Here is a 14,598-nt window from a genome sequence, read left to right as displayed (position 1 = left end):
TATGCACCACACAGTAAACCCCCACCAAACAAGAATGACAAACACATTTCGGGAGAGCATCCGCACGGTAACACAACAGAACAAATACCCAGAACCCCTTGCAGCACTAACTCTACAATACACACTACCACCTAAAAGGTTAATTTGTTCAACCCTGGCCCGCGGTTTTGTTCAGTTTTAAATTTTGGCCCTCCCTGTATTTGAGTTTGACACCCCTGGGTTAGAGTGTCCGCCCCGAGATTCAATCAATCAATCAATCAAAATCACAAGGGGGAGGGGGCATAGGAGAAAAGAAAAGAAACGACACATCAACTGGTCTAAAAAGGGGGTCTATTTAAAGGCTAGAGTTTACAAATTAATTTTAAGATGGGAATCAAATGCTTCTACTGAGGTAGCATCTCGAACTGTTGCCGGGAGGGCATTCCAGAGTACTGGAGCCCGAACGGAAAACGCTCTATCGCCCGCAGACTTTTTTTGGGCTTTGGGAATCACTAATAAGCCGGAGTCCTTTGAAGGCAGATTTCTTGCCGGGACATATGGTACAATACAATCGGCAAGATAGGATGGAGCTAGACCGTGTAGTATTTTATACGTAAGTAGTAAAACTTTAAAGTCACATCTTTAGTGCACAGGAGATTGGTAGGCCGTGAGTTCTAACCCTGGCCGAGTCATACCAAAGACTATAAAAATGGGACCCTTTACCTCCCTGCTTGGCACTCAGGATCAAGGGTTGGAATTGGGGGTTAAATCACCAAAAATGATTCCTGGGCGTGACCGCCGCTGCTTGATAATCTGTCCCGCGGGGGGGTGGGGGTGGGTTCTTTTATTTTTATTTTTTTTGTCATGAAAAAGGGAGGTTTTTTGGGTTGGTGCACTAATTGTAAGTCTATCTTGTGTTTTTTATGTTGTTTTAATAAAAAATTATAATAATTGAAAAATAAAAAATAATAATTAAAAAATTCTTCTGCGGCCCGGTAGCAATCGATGGTGGTTGGGGACCACTGGTTTAGACTCCCCTGTGTTAATGATAACAATAACTAAGATGCACGTTACAATCAGTTTGTGCGTGATAAACAAAAAAACTTAGATGATGTTTTTTAGAAACTAACACTTTTTAGGCGGCAACAAAAAAAAAACAGCACTCAAACTGTACAATACTGCCATTTAACGTTTTGGATTTGCAACTCTGTGTCATACTTACAATGAGACGTAGAAATATAATAATGAAACTATGTACAACTAGATAGTAGTTATAATCCGAAGGTTTTATTATCAAAATGATTTAATATTTATTAACACACACAAAATTACATAAAATTGGTACCGTGGAGTACCAGTATTTATTCCCAGGTCCTGGGAATTGGCACTGTATCGGATCGAATGTGAACAGTATCCGTCCTTAGTTGGGACTCCATTAAAAAGTCCACTTAGCATAAGAAATCAATCAATCAATCAATCAATGTGTACTTATATAGCCCTAAATCACTAGTGTCTCAAAGGGCTGCACAAACCACAACACAAACCACTACGACATCCTCGGTAGGCCCACATAAGGGCAAGGAAAAAACTCACACCCAGTGGGACGTCGGTGACAATAATGACTATGAGAACCTTGGAGAGGAGGAAAGCAATGGATGTCGAGCGGGTCTAACATGATACTGTGAAATTTCAATACATAATGGATCCAACACAGTCACGAGAGTCCAGTCCAAAGCGGATCCAACACAGCAGCGAGAGTCCCGTTCAGAGCGGAGCCAGCAGGAAACCATCCCAAGCGGAGGGGGATCAGCAGCGCAGAGATGTCCCCAGCCGATACACAGGCAAGCAGTACATGGCCACCGGATCGGACCGGACCCCTTCCACAAGGGAGAGTGGGACATAGGAGAAAGAGAAAAGAAACGGCAGATCAACTGGTCTAAAAAGGGAGTCTTTTTAAAGGCTAGAGTATACAAATGAGTTTTTAGGTGAGACTTAAATGCTTCTACTGAGGTGGCATCTCGAACTGTTACCGGGACGGCATTCCAGAGTACTGGAGCCCGAACGATTTAATATTTATTAACACACACAAAATTACTTAAAATTGGTACCGTGGAGTACCAGTATTTATTCCCAGGTCCTGGGAATTGGCACTGTATCGGATCGAATGTGAACAGTATCCGTCCTTAGTTGGGACTCCATTAAAAAGTCCACTTAGCATAAGAAAGGATTCAAGCGTCTCCAGCGGTCTTCCCAAAAGGACACTGACGAGCTCAGTCTTTGATTCCAGGGTCACTACCGCTACTGCGAGGCTCTGTTCCTGTTGGGCGAGGAGAAAAGGGCTTTGGCGGCCAACAGTTCAGCTCGCAATCTGTGCAAGAACGACCCTGACGGAGTCCAAGACCTAATGCTGCAGCATCAAAAGTTTGTGGAAGCGATGATTGGCAACAAAGGTACACCTTTCTGTCTACCAGCTAGATCAGAAATACTTTATTAAAATGTTAGCACAAATAGCTCATCCTTATTTTCCTTTGCAGTGGGGCCGCCAAAGAAAGGTAAAGGTTCAAGGTAAGTGCTTGGGGCAAAAATGTCAGTCGTGACCTTTTAATAATCCATTTGCCCTTTTTATGATTCCAGTAAAGCAGCGGCCATCAAGAAATGTGTTGTGGTGCAGCAGCATGTGCTGAAAACAAAAGGAGGCGGTCTTAATAAGAGCAAGGTAGTGCCAGGTGCAGCCCTGCCGTTTAAGGTGAGTGAGCTAACGCAGTTGGCGCAAACTCGAAAGTCAGGCATGACGCACACAATCTTAACAAAGTAGGGCGTGCATGCCCAGACTCGCTGATGCAGAAATGCTGCCAGTGCTTTCAGACTTTGAAGTGAAAGTCACATAGATTATCCTCCATGTTTCCAGGCAGCAGAATGTAAAACAAAGAAGGAAAACCAACAAGGTATGTTTCTATGGAATTTATAATTTTAATCATTTAATCGTGGGATCACACTCCTCAGCCTTCCCGGTAAGGTTTATTCAGGTGTACTGGAGAGGAGGCTACGCCGGATTGTTGAACCTCGGATTCAGGAGGAACAGTGTGGTTTTCGTCCTGGTCGTGGAACTGTGGACCAGCTCTATACTCTCGGCAGGGTTCTTGAGGGTGCATGGGAGTTTGCCCAACCAGTCTACATGTGCTTTGTGGACTTGGAGAAGGCATTCGACCGTGTACCCCGGGAAGTCCTGTGGGGAGTGCTCAGAGAGTATGGGGTATCGGACTGTCTTATTGTGGTGGTCCGCTCCCTGTACGATCAGTGTCAGAACTTGGTCCGCATTGCCGGCAGTAAGTCGAACACATTTCCAGTGAGGGTTGGACTCCACCAAGGCTGTCCTTTGTCACCGATTCTGTTCATAACTTTTATGGACAGAATTTCTAGGCGCAGTCAAGGCGTTAAGGGGTTCCGGTTTGGTGACCGCAGGATTAGGTCTCTGCTTTTTGCAGATGATGTGGTCCTGATGGCTTCATCTGACCGGGATCTTCAGCTCTCACTGGATCGGTTTGCAGCCGAGTGTGAAGCGACCGGAATGAGAATCAGCACCTCCAAGTCCGAGTCCATGGTTCTCGCCCGGAAAAGGGTGGAGTGCCATCTCCGGGTTGGGGAGGAGACCCTGCCCCAAGTGGAGGAGTTCAAGTACCTAGGAGTCTTGTTCACGAGTGGGGGAAGAGTGGATCGTGAGATCGACAGGCGGATCGGTGCGGCGTCTTCAGTAATGCGGACGTCGTACCGATCCGTTGTGGTGAAGAAGGAGCTGAGCCGGAAGGCAAAGCTCTCAATTTACCGGTCAATCTACGTTCTCATCCTCACCTATGGTCATGAGCTTTGGGTCATGATCGAAAGGATAAGATCACGGGTACAAGCGGCCGAAATGAGTTTCCTCCGCCGTGTGGCGGGGCTCTCCCTTAGAGATAGGGTGAGAAGCTCTGCCATCCGGGAGGAACTCAAAGTAAAGCCGCTGCTCCTCCACATCGAGAGGAGCCAGATGAGGTGGTTCGGGCATCTGGTCAGGATGCCACCCGAACGCCTCCCTAGGGAGGTGTTTAGGGCACGTCCAACCGGTGGGAGGCCACGGGGAAGACCCAGGACACGTTGGGAAGACTATGTCTCCCGGCTGGCCTGGGAACGCCTCGGGATCCCCCGGGAAGAGCTAGACGAAGTGGCTGGGGAGAGGGAAGTCTGGGTTTCCCTGCTTAGGCTGTTGCCCCCGCGACCCGACCTCGGATAAGCGGAAGAGGATGGATGGATGGATGTTTGTTGGTTTTCTTTAGTCCGCCTGTTTTTGTGGGCGAGTGCCACTTCCTGGTTTGTTAGAACTACATTTATGCAACAACACGACGCTGTCTTGTTGAGTTAAAACCACATCAAGAGTAGTGTTCCATTTTAAATTAAGCTATCACTAACAGTGTTGTAATAGACCTAAAAGTAGGGGTGTAACGGTACACAAAAATTTCGGTCCGTACCTCAGTTTAGAGGTCACGGTTCAATCCATTTTCCGTACAGTAAGAAAACAAGAAAATATACATTTTTTGGTTATTTATTTACCAAATTTGTAACATTGGGAACACTATAATAATTCTGCCTACGTTAATCAACATAAAACTGCCTCAAATTGTTGCTCAGGTTAAATAAAATGACAAAACTTTTCTCCTACATATAAAAAGTGCAACATTAAACAGTTTCAAGTCAACTCATCATGCTTAATTTATCCCAGCGTTTGGGAAGCCTGTAGTTGATTTTTATTATGTAAATGTTATATTTTTATCAACATGTGATAGCAGGGACCCTGCCATTCACAGCTTTTCTGTCCGTAAAAAACACACGCACACACACCGCAAAATGAGCTAACGTTACGTTAAAAGCTAATTAGCCTTCACCATAAGCCAGAATTGCGAATTAAATTTCTAGGAGGTCAACGGGCTCATAGTGATGATAGTAATAGTTGACTGGGAGGTGTTTATAATCATTTGGGGAGAGTACGCTGCCTTATGCTCACCTGCTAAACACCTATCTGCTCGACGCTGAAGCATTTATTACATGCGCTCTGAATACAAACTACTGATTGGCTGTTACCGCTCGGAATACGCACTGCTGATTGGCTGTTACCGCTATATACATATGTAACCAATCAGATGGTTGTGTGGATGGGACAATGCTGGGTGCTGAGACAGAGGCAGAAGAAGCAAAGCAGCTTGTTAAGACTTTGGCTTTAAAAACTTGTTCGGTACACCCCCGTACCGAAACGGTTCAATACAAATACACGTACCGTCACACTCCTACCTAAAAGTAATTGGATTACTCGTTACTACTAAAAGTAACACTGGTCATGGTACACGCACCAATTAGGCTTTTGTCTTGAAATCAGTCAAGGAAAAGGCGGTCCCACCAACGCCAGCCAGCATCACTAAAGAGTCGGTCCCACCAAAAAAGACGAAGCCCCCACCGGCCGCCGCCGCTAAACCACCCAGCACGCCAAAAAAGACGAAGCCCCCACCGGCCGCCGCCGCTAAACCGCCCAGCACGCCAAAAAAGACGAGGCCCCCACCGGCCGCCGCCGCTAAACCGCCCAGCACGATGGCCCCCCCTGGCGCTTCCACTACTAAACAGCCCGATACACTCAAGAAGAAGGACCAGGGTCCGGAGAATCATGCCGAACAACAGCCGGTAAAGGTCGACGATCTGTGCCCTCGAGTGTCTTTTGAGTTGATGATGTTGTTCTTTTAGAAGCAGCCAGTGGCCATTAACAAAACCGCCGTGTGCAAAGAGTTGCGATCTCTTGTGCACGACGCCCACACGGCCTTGAGCAACCTGTGCAGCTACAACGCCGAGATGGCCTTCCGCCAAGCGCTGGCCCTGCTGGACACCATATCACACAAGGTAAGGCCAGTCTTTGTCGTTACTTGTCGGGCTCATCTCGCAAAATCAAAGCGTGACAATCTTTCTTGTTTTGGAAAAAACAAAGACACAGTCTTTTATTTGTTTTTTTTTCCCAAACTACTGTAAATTCCTAATATTCCTAAATACAGACCACATTAGGGTTGTATGGTATACTGGTACTAATAAAGTACTACGGTTAGGGCTGGACGATATATCGCTACACGGGGTATATCGCGGGTTTGTCTCTGTGCGATATAGAAATTGACTTTATCGCGATATTCGAGTATATGTTCTCACGCAGTTGCTTTTAGCTGCGGGCATTACACTGCAGGCTCTTCCCACTCGTTGTCTCCTTCTCACAGATAGTAAACGCACCTTCTTACACACGTCACACACTGTCACGTCATACGTCACATACGTATACGCCTTTGTGGAGCAGACTGGGTAACGTTAGCTGTGATGCCAGCGGAGCCGTGCGAGTGGTAACGTGAGAGAAAGTAGTTGCGAATCTGGTAACAAATATAGGAAGAATTAATTCTCAAGAAAAACAGCAGGAAGTCCATCGTCTGGCGGTGGTTCGGCTTCAATTGGGAATATGTCGAATAAGCAACTTTAATTTGTCAAGTTTGCGGCACAAACGTTGCTACCAAAAGTAGCATTACTGCTAATACAAATCCCGTTTCCATATGAGTTGGGAAATTGTGTTACAGGTAAATAAAAACAGAATACAATGATTTGCAAATCCTTTTCAACCCACATTCAATTGAATGCACTACGAAGGCGAGATATTTGATGTTCAAACTCATAAACTTTATTTTTTTTTGCAAATAATAATTAACTTAGAATTTCATGGCTGCAACGCGGGCCAAAGTAGTTGGGAAAGGGCAAGTTCACCACAGTCTTACATTACCTTTTCTTTTAACAACACTCAACAAACGTTTGGGAACTGAGGAAACTAATTGTTGAAGCTTTGAAAGTGGAATTCTTATCCATTCTTGTTTTATGTAGAACTTCAGTCGTTCAACAGTCCGTGCTCTCCGCTGTCGTATTTTACGCTTCGTAATGTGCCACACATTTTCGATGGCGGGCCAGGAAAGTACCCGCACTCTTTTTTTTTTACGAAGCCACGCTGTTGTAACACATGCTGAATGTGGCTTGGCATTGTCTTGCTGAAATAAGCAGAGGCGTCCATGAAAAAGACAGCGCTTAGATGGCAGCATATGTTGTTCCAAAACCTGTATGTGCCTTTCAGCATTAATGGTGCCTTCAAAGATGCGTATTTTAACCATGCCTTGGGCACTAATGCACCCCCATACCATTACAGATGCTGGCTTTTGAACTTTGCGTTGATAACAGTCTGGATGGTTCGCTTCCCCTTTGGTCCAGATTAGTTTAAAGTTAAGTTAAAGTACCAATGACTGTCACACATACACTAGATGTGGTGAAATTTTTCCTCTGCATTTGACCCTTTCCCTTGATCACCCCCTGGAAGTGAGGGGAGCAGTGAGCAGCAGCGGTGCTTCGCCCCCGGGAATTATTTAGGGTGATTTAACCCCCAATTCAAACCCTTGAAACTGAGTGTCAAGCAGGGAGGTAATACGTCCCATTTTTATAGTCTTTGGTATGACTCTGTTTGAACTCACAACCTACCGATCTCAGGGCAGACACTCTAACCCAGGGGTGTCAAACTCAAATACAGAGTGGGCCAAAATTTAAAACTGAAAAAAGCCGCGGGCCAAGGTTGAAGAAATTAACCTTTTAATAGGAACCCAAACAAGTTTTGCATTGAATATTGAACAAGCAAGGCTTAAGTAGGGCAGCGTGGTGGCACAGGGGTTAATGCATCTGCGTCACAATACGAAGGTCCTGAGTAATCCTGGGTTCCACCCCAGGCTCGGGATTTTTCTGTGTGGAGTTTGGATGTTCGCCCCGTGACTGCGTCGGTTCCCTCCGGGTACTTCCGTTTCCTCCCATGGAACAGGCAGAGCTTATATAACGTAATAGTGCAAAATCAACTTTCAAAAAAGAAACGAAAAAACATCAGTGGTATATTAAATAAAATGTAATTAAAAAAGTTAATGCCTCTTTTCTATTTTCAGCCTTCTGAGGTAAATATCAACATTAACTTTTTCCACCGGCTAACAAATTCGAAAATAAAATAAAAAGGAGGTGGGCGGGGTTTGGTAGTAGCGCGGGGTGTATATTATAGCGTTCCGGTAGCCTTAGTGCTGCAAGGGGTTCTGGGTATTTGTTCTGTTGTGTTTATGTTGTGTTACGGTGCGGGTGTTCTCCCGAAATGTGTTTTGTCATTCTTGTTTGGTGTGGGTTCACAGTGTGGCGCATATTTGTAACAATGTTAAAGTTGTTTATACGGCCACCCTCAGTGTGACCCGTATGGCTGTTGACCAAGTATGTTTGTGTATAAGTCGCATATATTATGTGACTTGGCCAGCACGCTGTTTATATGGAGGAAAAGAGGACGTGACGGCATGTTGTAGAGGACGCTAAAGGCTGTACCATTAAGGCACGCTCCCAATATTGTTGTTTGGGTGGAAATCGGGAGAATGGTTGCCCAGGGAGATTTTCGGGAAGGGCACTAAACTTTGGGAGTCTCCCGGGAAAATCGGGAGGGTTGGCAAGTATGAGTATTAGCGGTGAATGTGGTGTTACCAGCGGGCCAGCTCTAATGTTAATTTGATATTGCCTCAAGGGCCAAATTAAATTAAACGGCGGGCCATTTTGGCCCGCGGGCCAGAGTTTGACACCCATGCTCTAACCACTAGGCCACTGAGTAGTAGTAATTCAAGGCTAAGGCAAAATATCGAGACATTTAATTGTGTATCGCGATATGGCCTAAAAATATCGAGATATTAAAAAAAGGCCATACCCCCCAGCCCTAACTACGGTACTAATGAATTTGAGGCATTTGTGATTAACCGCTGCATAATATTAGATTGATAATGAATTTTAAAAAATGTACTATACTGTCTTAAAAAATTACCGTTCCTTTTTTTTTTCATGGACATGTGACATTGCTGGTAATATGAGCCTTCCAAGCAGAAACAAGCGTGCGTGTGGGCTCCTTTTTCGATGGCCAGGTGTGTTATGTTTGGCTTTGGGGCTGTGGCCTATGCATTTTGTCGTATTCTCCATGAGTGAGTCTGCAACTCGCTAAATAGCTGACTGATTTACTGTTGGATTAATTGTAAATAAGTTATCTCATTTTATTCAAATATGACTGTTTTGTGCATTGAGTAGACAAGTAGAAAGGAAACTTGGTGTTAGATTGAACTTAAGTTGACCAACCCACTTAAAGGGGAACATTATCACCAGACCTATGTAAGCGTCAATATATACCTTGATGGTGCAGAAAGAAGACCATATATTTTTTGAACCGATTTCCGAACTCTAAATGGGTGAATTTTGGCGAATTAAATGCCTTTCTGTTTATCGCGCTGGAGGCGATGACGTCAGAATGTGACGTTGCCGAGGTAACACAGCCGCCATTTTCATTTTCAACACATTGTAAACATTGGGTCTCAGCTCTGTTATTTTCCGTTTTTTCGACTATTTTTTGGAACCTTGGAGACATCATGCCTCGTCGGTGTGTTGTCGGAGGGTGTAACAACACTAACAGGGAGGGATTCAAGTTGCACCACTGGCCCGAAGATGCCAAAGTGTCTGCCGCCAGACCCCCATTGAATGGGCCAGAGTGTCTCCATATTTTATCGGCGATGCTAAGACAGACCTGGCACAGAGATGTATGGATAACCTGCAGATGCATTTGCAATGATAAAGTCAACGAAATCACAAAGGTGAGTTTTGTTGATGTTGTTGACTTATGTGCTAATCAGACATATTTGGTTGCGGAGTGACTGCCAGCTAATCGATGCTAACATGCTATGCTAATCGACGCTAACATGCTATTTACTGGCGGTGCTAAAGCAGACATGGCACAGAGATGTATGGATATCCTGCAGATGCATTTGCAACGATAGTCAACGAAATCACAAAGGTGAGTTTTGTTGATGTTGACTGCCAGCTAATCGACGCTAACATGCTACGTTAATCGATGCTAACATGCTATTTACCGGCGGTGCTAAAGCAGACATGCCACAGAGATGTATGGATAACCTGTAGATGCATTTGCAACTATATTACGTGTACTTCCACCCACATTTAATGCGAAAAAAACACTTATTAATCGACTGATTTAAGTTGCTCCAGTGTCAAAAGATGCGAAAGTCCTGAATGTTAGGTCCGTAAATTTTACCGGCAATGCTAACGCAGCTATTTGGCCATGCTATGGCTATGAATAGCGTCAATAGCTATTCGCTCAATAGCTTCAGTTTCTTCTTCAATACTTTCATACTCCAACCATCTGTTTCAATACATGCCTAATCTGTTGAATCGCTTAAGTCGCTGAAATCCGAGTCTGAATCCGAGCTAATGTCACTATATCTTGCTGTGGTATTCCCATTGTTTGTTTACATTGGCAGCACTGTATGACGTCACAGGGAAATGCATAGTGGTTTCGAAGATAGCGAAAATAAGGCACTTTAAAGCTTATTTAGGGATATTCCGAGACCGGGGAAATTTTGAAAAAAACTTCAAAAAATACAACAAGCCACTGGGAACTGATTTTTATTGTTTTTAACCCTTTTGAAATTGTGATAATGTTCCCCTTTAAAGGAGGAATTTGCAGATGGGCCAGAGCAATGCAGGAAGTTGCTAATCCTTTTATTGCTATGTATTTGCCTGTGTTTTGTTATCAGTACAGGGGTTAGGTATCCCACACAGCTGTAAATCCCCCTCCCTGAGTGCAGCTCTTCGTGCGTGTTTGTACTGAAAGGGCTTCCCTAAATGAATTAAAAAGGTGAGGAGGCTGGAGAAAGTTTCAGAGTAAATTGGGAGCCTGTAACTGACAACTGGCTCCAGGTTCTCTCCTCGTACGTGAAAAGCAATCACTAGTTTGTGTTCTATTCTCTGTTTTGGTGTCTTTATAATGTCTCATGGTATTTGACCATGACATTTACCGTCTGTAATGTCCAAACATATATACCTTGTAATAGTTTTCCTGAAAGCAGGGTTACTGTCAGGAATTCTGGACTTTATTATTCTGCTCTCCATGGAATTTAGTTTGCCAAATATGTTAACAGTCCTTTTAAATTAGAGATGAAAAACCCTGAGTTCAATCCCGGGCTCGGGATCTTTCTGTGTGGCGTTCGTATGTTCTCCCCCGTGACTGCGTGGGTTCCCTCCCGCTACTCTGGGTTCCTCCCACCTCCAAATACATGCACCTGGGGATAGGTTGATTGGCAACACTAAAAATTGGCCCTAGTGTGTGAATGTTGTCTATCTGTGTTGGTCCTGCAATGCGGAGGCGACTTGTCCAGGGTGTACACCGCTTTCCGCCCTAATGCAGCTGAGATAGGCTCCAGCAGCCCCCGCGATCCCAAAGGGGACAAGCGGTAGAAAAAAATGGATGGATGGATGAAAAAACGTCCAAGTTTGAAGTTGATTGATAGTATCCACAAAGAGGTTATTGTAAGATTTGCACATACATGTAGGACTTGTGTTAAATAAACAATACAGTTTATCAACTGAAAAAAAGCAATACAATTATACAGGGTGGTGGTTAGCTCTAACTCCACTAGCTTAATTCTTGCATATGATTAAAGCTTCAATTGACAGGCTAACAAAAACTAGCATTGCGATTGTTTTAGCCTTGTACAAATGTTTCAACTAATGACATTTTTAATGGAACATGTAATAGCGAATGCATTTGTTGCACAATTCTGTGGAACGGAATGTTGATCTTAACTTTGTACTACTAGGCCAGTCTGCAGACAGACTACGGAAACCTGTTGCTCCAACTTGAAACATTCATTTTTAAACCGAAAGCGAAATCAATGTTTTTGGAACATGATTGGCAGAAGTTGGCAGCACATACGCCACAAATATTTGAATTTATGGGAAACTCCGTACATTTTTTTTTTGCAATTCTATATGCAATAATTTACCTGCAAATATAATCCATCCTACTGTGCCTTTTATCTTTCGTTGCCTTTTTTTGTTTCCATTATATCTATCCCACTAATTAGGACTGCTACTAACATTCCAACGTATATTGTCTGCTTTGTATCAATATTTTACAACCTTGTTGTACACTGACAAAGCATTTGTCGTCTCCTAGGGTTGTGCGATACATCAGTTAATCTGAATATATTTAAATGCCTCAAAGGGCTGCACAAAACACAATTACATCATTCATGATTTGTGAGACTCCAGTCCATTGGGTTCAAGCTGAGGGTCTTGGGAGGACGGCGTGGCGCAGTGGGGAGAGTGGCCGTGCGCAACCCGAGCGTCCCTGGTTCAAATCCCACCTAGAACCAACCTTGTCACGTCCGTTGTGTCCTGAGCAAGACACTTCACCCTTGCTCCTGATGGGTGCTGGTTGGCGCCTTGCATGGCAGCTCCCTCCATCAGTGTGTGAATGTGTGTGTGAATGGGTAAATGTGGAAGTAGTGTCAAAGCGCTTTGAGTACCTTGAAGGTAGAAAAGCGCTATACAAGTACAACCCATTAAACCAGGTCGTAGAGTAGTCGTGATTTAGAACAGCTGACACCTCCAGATTGGTTTTTCTCAAGGGATTATTCATCGCCATCTGGTAGTCTTTCCTTGTAGGAAAGGGGGTTTATTTAAAGGCAAGAGTGTATGAATGAGGTTTAAGGTGGGACTTAAATGCTTCTACCAAGTTGGCATGTTTAACTTTTGGTAGGAGGGCACTCCAGAGTACTGGAGTAAAGTCCGAATAGAAAAAGATCTAGAGCAGGGGTGTCAAACTCAAATACAGAGTGGGGCAAAATTTAAAACTGAACAAAGCCGCGGGCCGAGGTTGAACAAATTAATCTTTTAATAGGGACCCCAAAAAGTTTTTCATTGAATATTGAACAAGCAAGGCTTATATAACTTTATAGTGACATGCAAAATTGAGTTTAAATAATAATAATAAAAAATATCAATGGCATATCAAATCAAATTTAAATAAAAATTGAATGCCTCTTTTGTATTTGCAGCCTTTTGAGGTAAATATTAACATTAACTTTTTCCAGAGGCTAATACATTTGAAAATAAAATAATGAATAAATCAAACATTCAGGTCTTTTTACTGCTCAGTTAATGTCGGGGCTCAGGTGGGTGCGGTTAGGGGGGCGGGGTTTGTTGGTAGCGGGGAGGGGGTGTATATTGTAGCGGTCCGGAAGAGTTAGTGCTGCAAGGGGTTCTGGGTATTTGTTCTGTTGCGTTTATGTTGTGTTACGGTGCGGATGTTCTCACGAAATGTGTTGGTCATTCTTGTTTGGTGTGGGTTCACAGTGTGGCGCATATTTGTAACAGTGTTAAAGTTGTTTATATGGCCACCCTCAGTGTGACCTGTATGCTGTTGATCAAGTATGCCTTGCATTTACTTACATGTGTGTAGAAGCCACATATATTAGATGACTGGGCCGGCACGCTGTTTGTGAGGAGGAAAATCAGACTTGACGACAGGTTGTAGGGGACGCTAAAGGCAATGCCATTAAGGCACACCCCCATTATTGTTGTCCGGGTGGAATTCGGGAGAATGGTTGCACCGGGAGATTTTCGGGAGGGGCACTGAAATTCAAGAGTCTCCCGGGAAATCGGTGAATGCGGTGTTACAGCGGCACCGCTGTATAACACCGGCGGGCCAGCTCTAATGTTAATTTGATATTGCCTCAAGGGCCAAATGAAATTACATGGGGGCCAGAGTTTGACACCTATGATCTAGAGACTGCAGACTGTTTTGGGCTTTGGGAATCACCTAATAAGCCTGCATTCTACAAGGAAGATAGTGCTAAACCGTTTAATATTTGGTACATAAGTACCGGTAATAAAGCCCTTAAAGTCACATCTTAAGTGTACCAGGAGCCAGTGCAGGTGGGCCAATATAGCTGTAATATTTTGAAATGTCTAGCAATCATATTTTGAACCAACTGTAATCTTTTAATGCTGGACATAGGGAGACTTGAAAATAATACCTACAGTAGGGCTGGGCGATATGGCCTTTTATTAATATCTCGATATTTTTAAGCCATATCACGATGCATGATATATATCTCAATATATTTGATGCATATAATCACAGCAGTATGATGATTCTATGTGTCTACCTTAAAACATTGTTCTTCATACTGCTTTAATATATGCTCATTTTAAACTTTCATGCAGAGCGGGAAATCACAACTAAGTCAATATAACCAAACTCTATTTATTAAACAGTTATTAAGCAGTGGCACAGACATTCATGTCATTTCAAAACAGAAAGTGTAAGATTACCAGAGACATTTTAAAACAAGCAATTAGTGCACTTTTGTGCATGATGTCACTAAGATGACATATCAAAACAACACTAAATTAAAGTGCACTTTTTGTACAGAACGCAACTACAATAGTTTAAAACAAAGTGCACTTTGGATGTCACACAAGATATTTCAATAACTCAAATAAAAATGAGCTGCGTAACAGGAAATTAAATGGCGTATGTCCTTTGCTATGTGGTAGGTTACTACGGATGTTATTAAATTCTGTTTTTGACTATTTTTTTCCTACGATCCGGAAATGGTTGCTTCGGCATTTTGTGGGTATGGCACCGAACGGAGATGTTGAAATGCAGTTTGAAGC

The 14,598-nt window shown here is 43.6% G+C and overlaps 1 protein-coding gene across 2 annotated transcripts in view; it reads left to right on the top strand.

Moving 5' to 3' along the window:
- The window catches only part of ttc3 (tetratricopeptide repeat domain 3), a 103,111-nt gene that overhangs the window by 38,272 nt on the left and 50,241 nt on the right, over positions 1-14,598 (top strand). Inside the window, exons 12-17 of one of the 2 annotated variants that reach the window (XM_061899068.1) lie at positions 2,267-2,429; positions 2,514-2,544; positions 2,614-2,725; positions 2,888-2,924; positions 5,384-5,682; positions 5,746-5,895. In XM_061899068.1, coding sequence (XP_061755052.1) covers positions 2,267-2,429; positions 2,514-2,544; positions 2,614-2,725; positions 2,888-2,924; positions 5,384-5,682; positions 5,746-5,895 — 792 coding nt within the window. Of the gene's footprint in view, positions 1-2,266; positions 2,430-2,513; positions 2,545-2,613; positions 2,726-2,887; positions 2,925-5,383; positions 5,683-5,742; positions 5,896-14,598 lie in introns of both variants that reach the window. The other variant, XM_061899067.1, reaches the window with a different exon arrangement.

The sequence above is a fragment of the Nerophis ophidion genome, linkage group LG04 (assembly GCF_033978795.1).
Source record: "Nerophis ophidion isolate RoL-2023_Sa linkage group LG04, RoL_Noph_v1.0, whole genome shotgun sequence".
NCBI lineage: Eukaryota > Metazoa > Chordata > Actinopteri > Syngnathiformes > Syngnathidae > Nerophis > Nerophis ophidion.
Note: the sequence above shows the minus strand (reverse complement) of the source record. Positions and strands in the feature narration are given on the sequence as shown.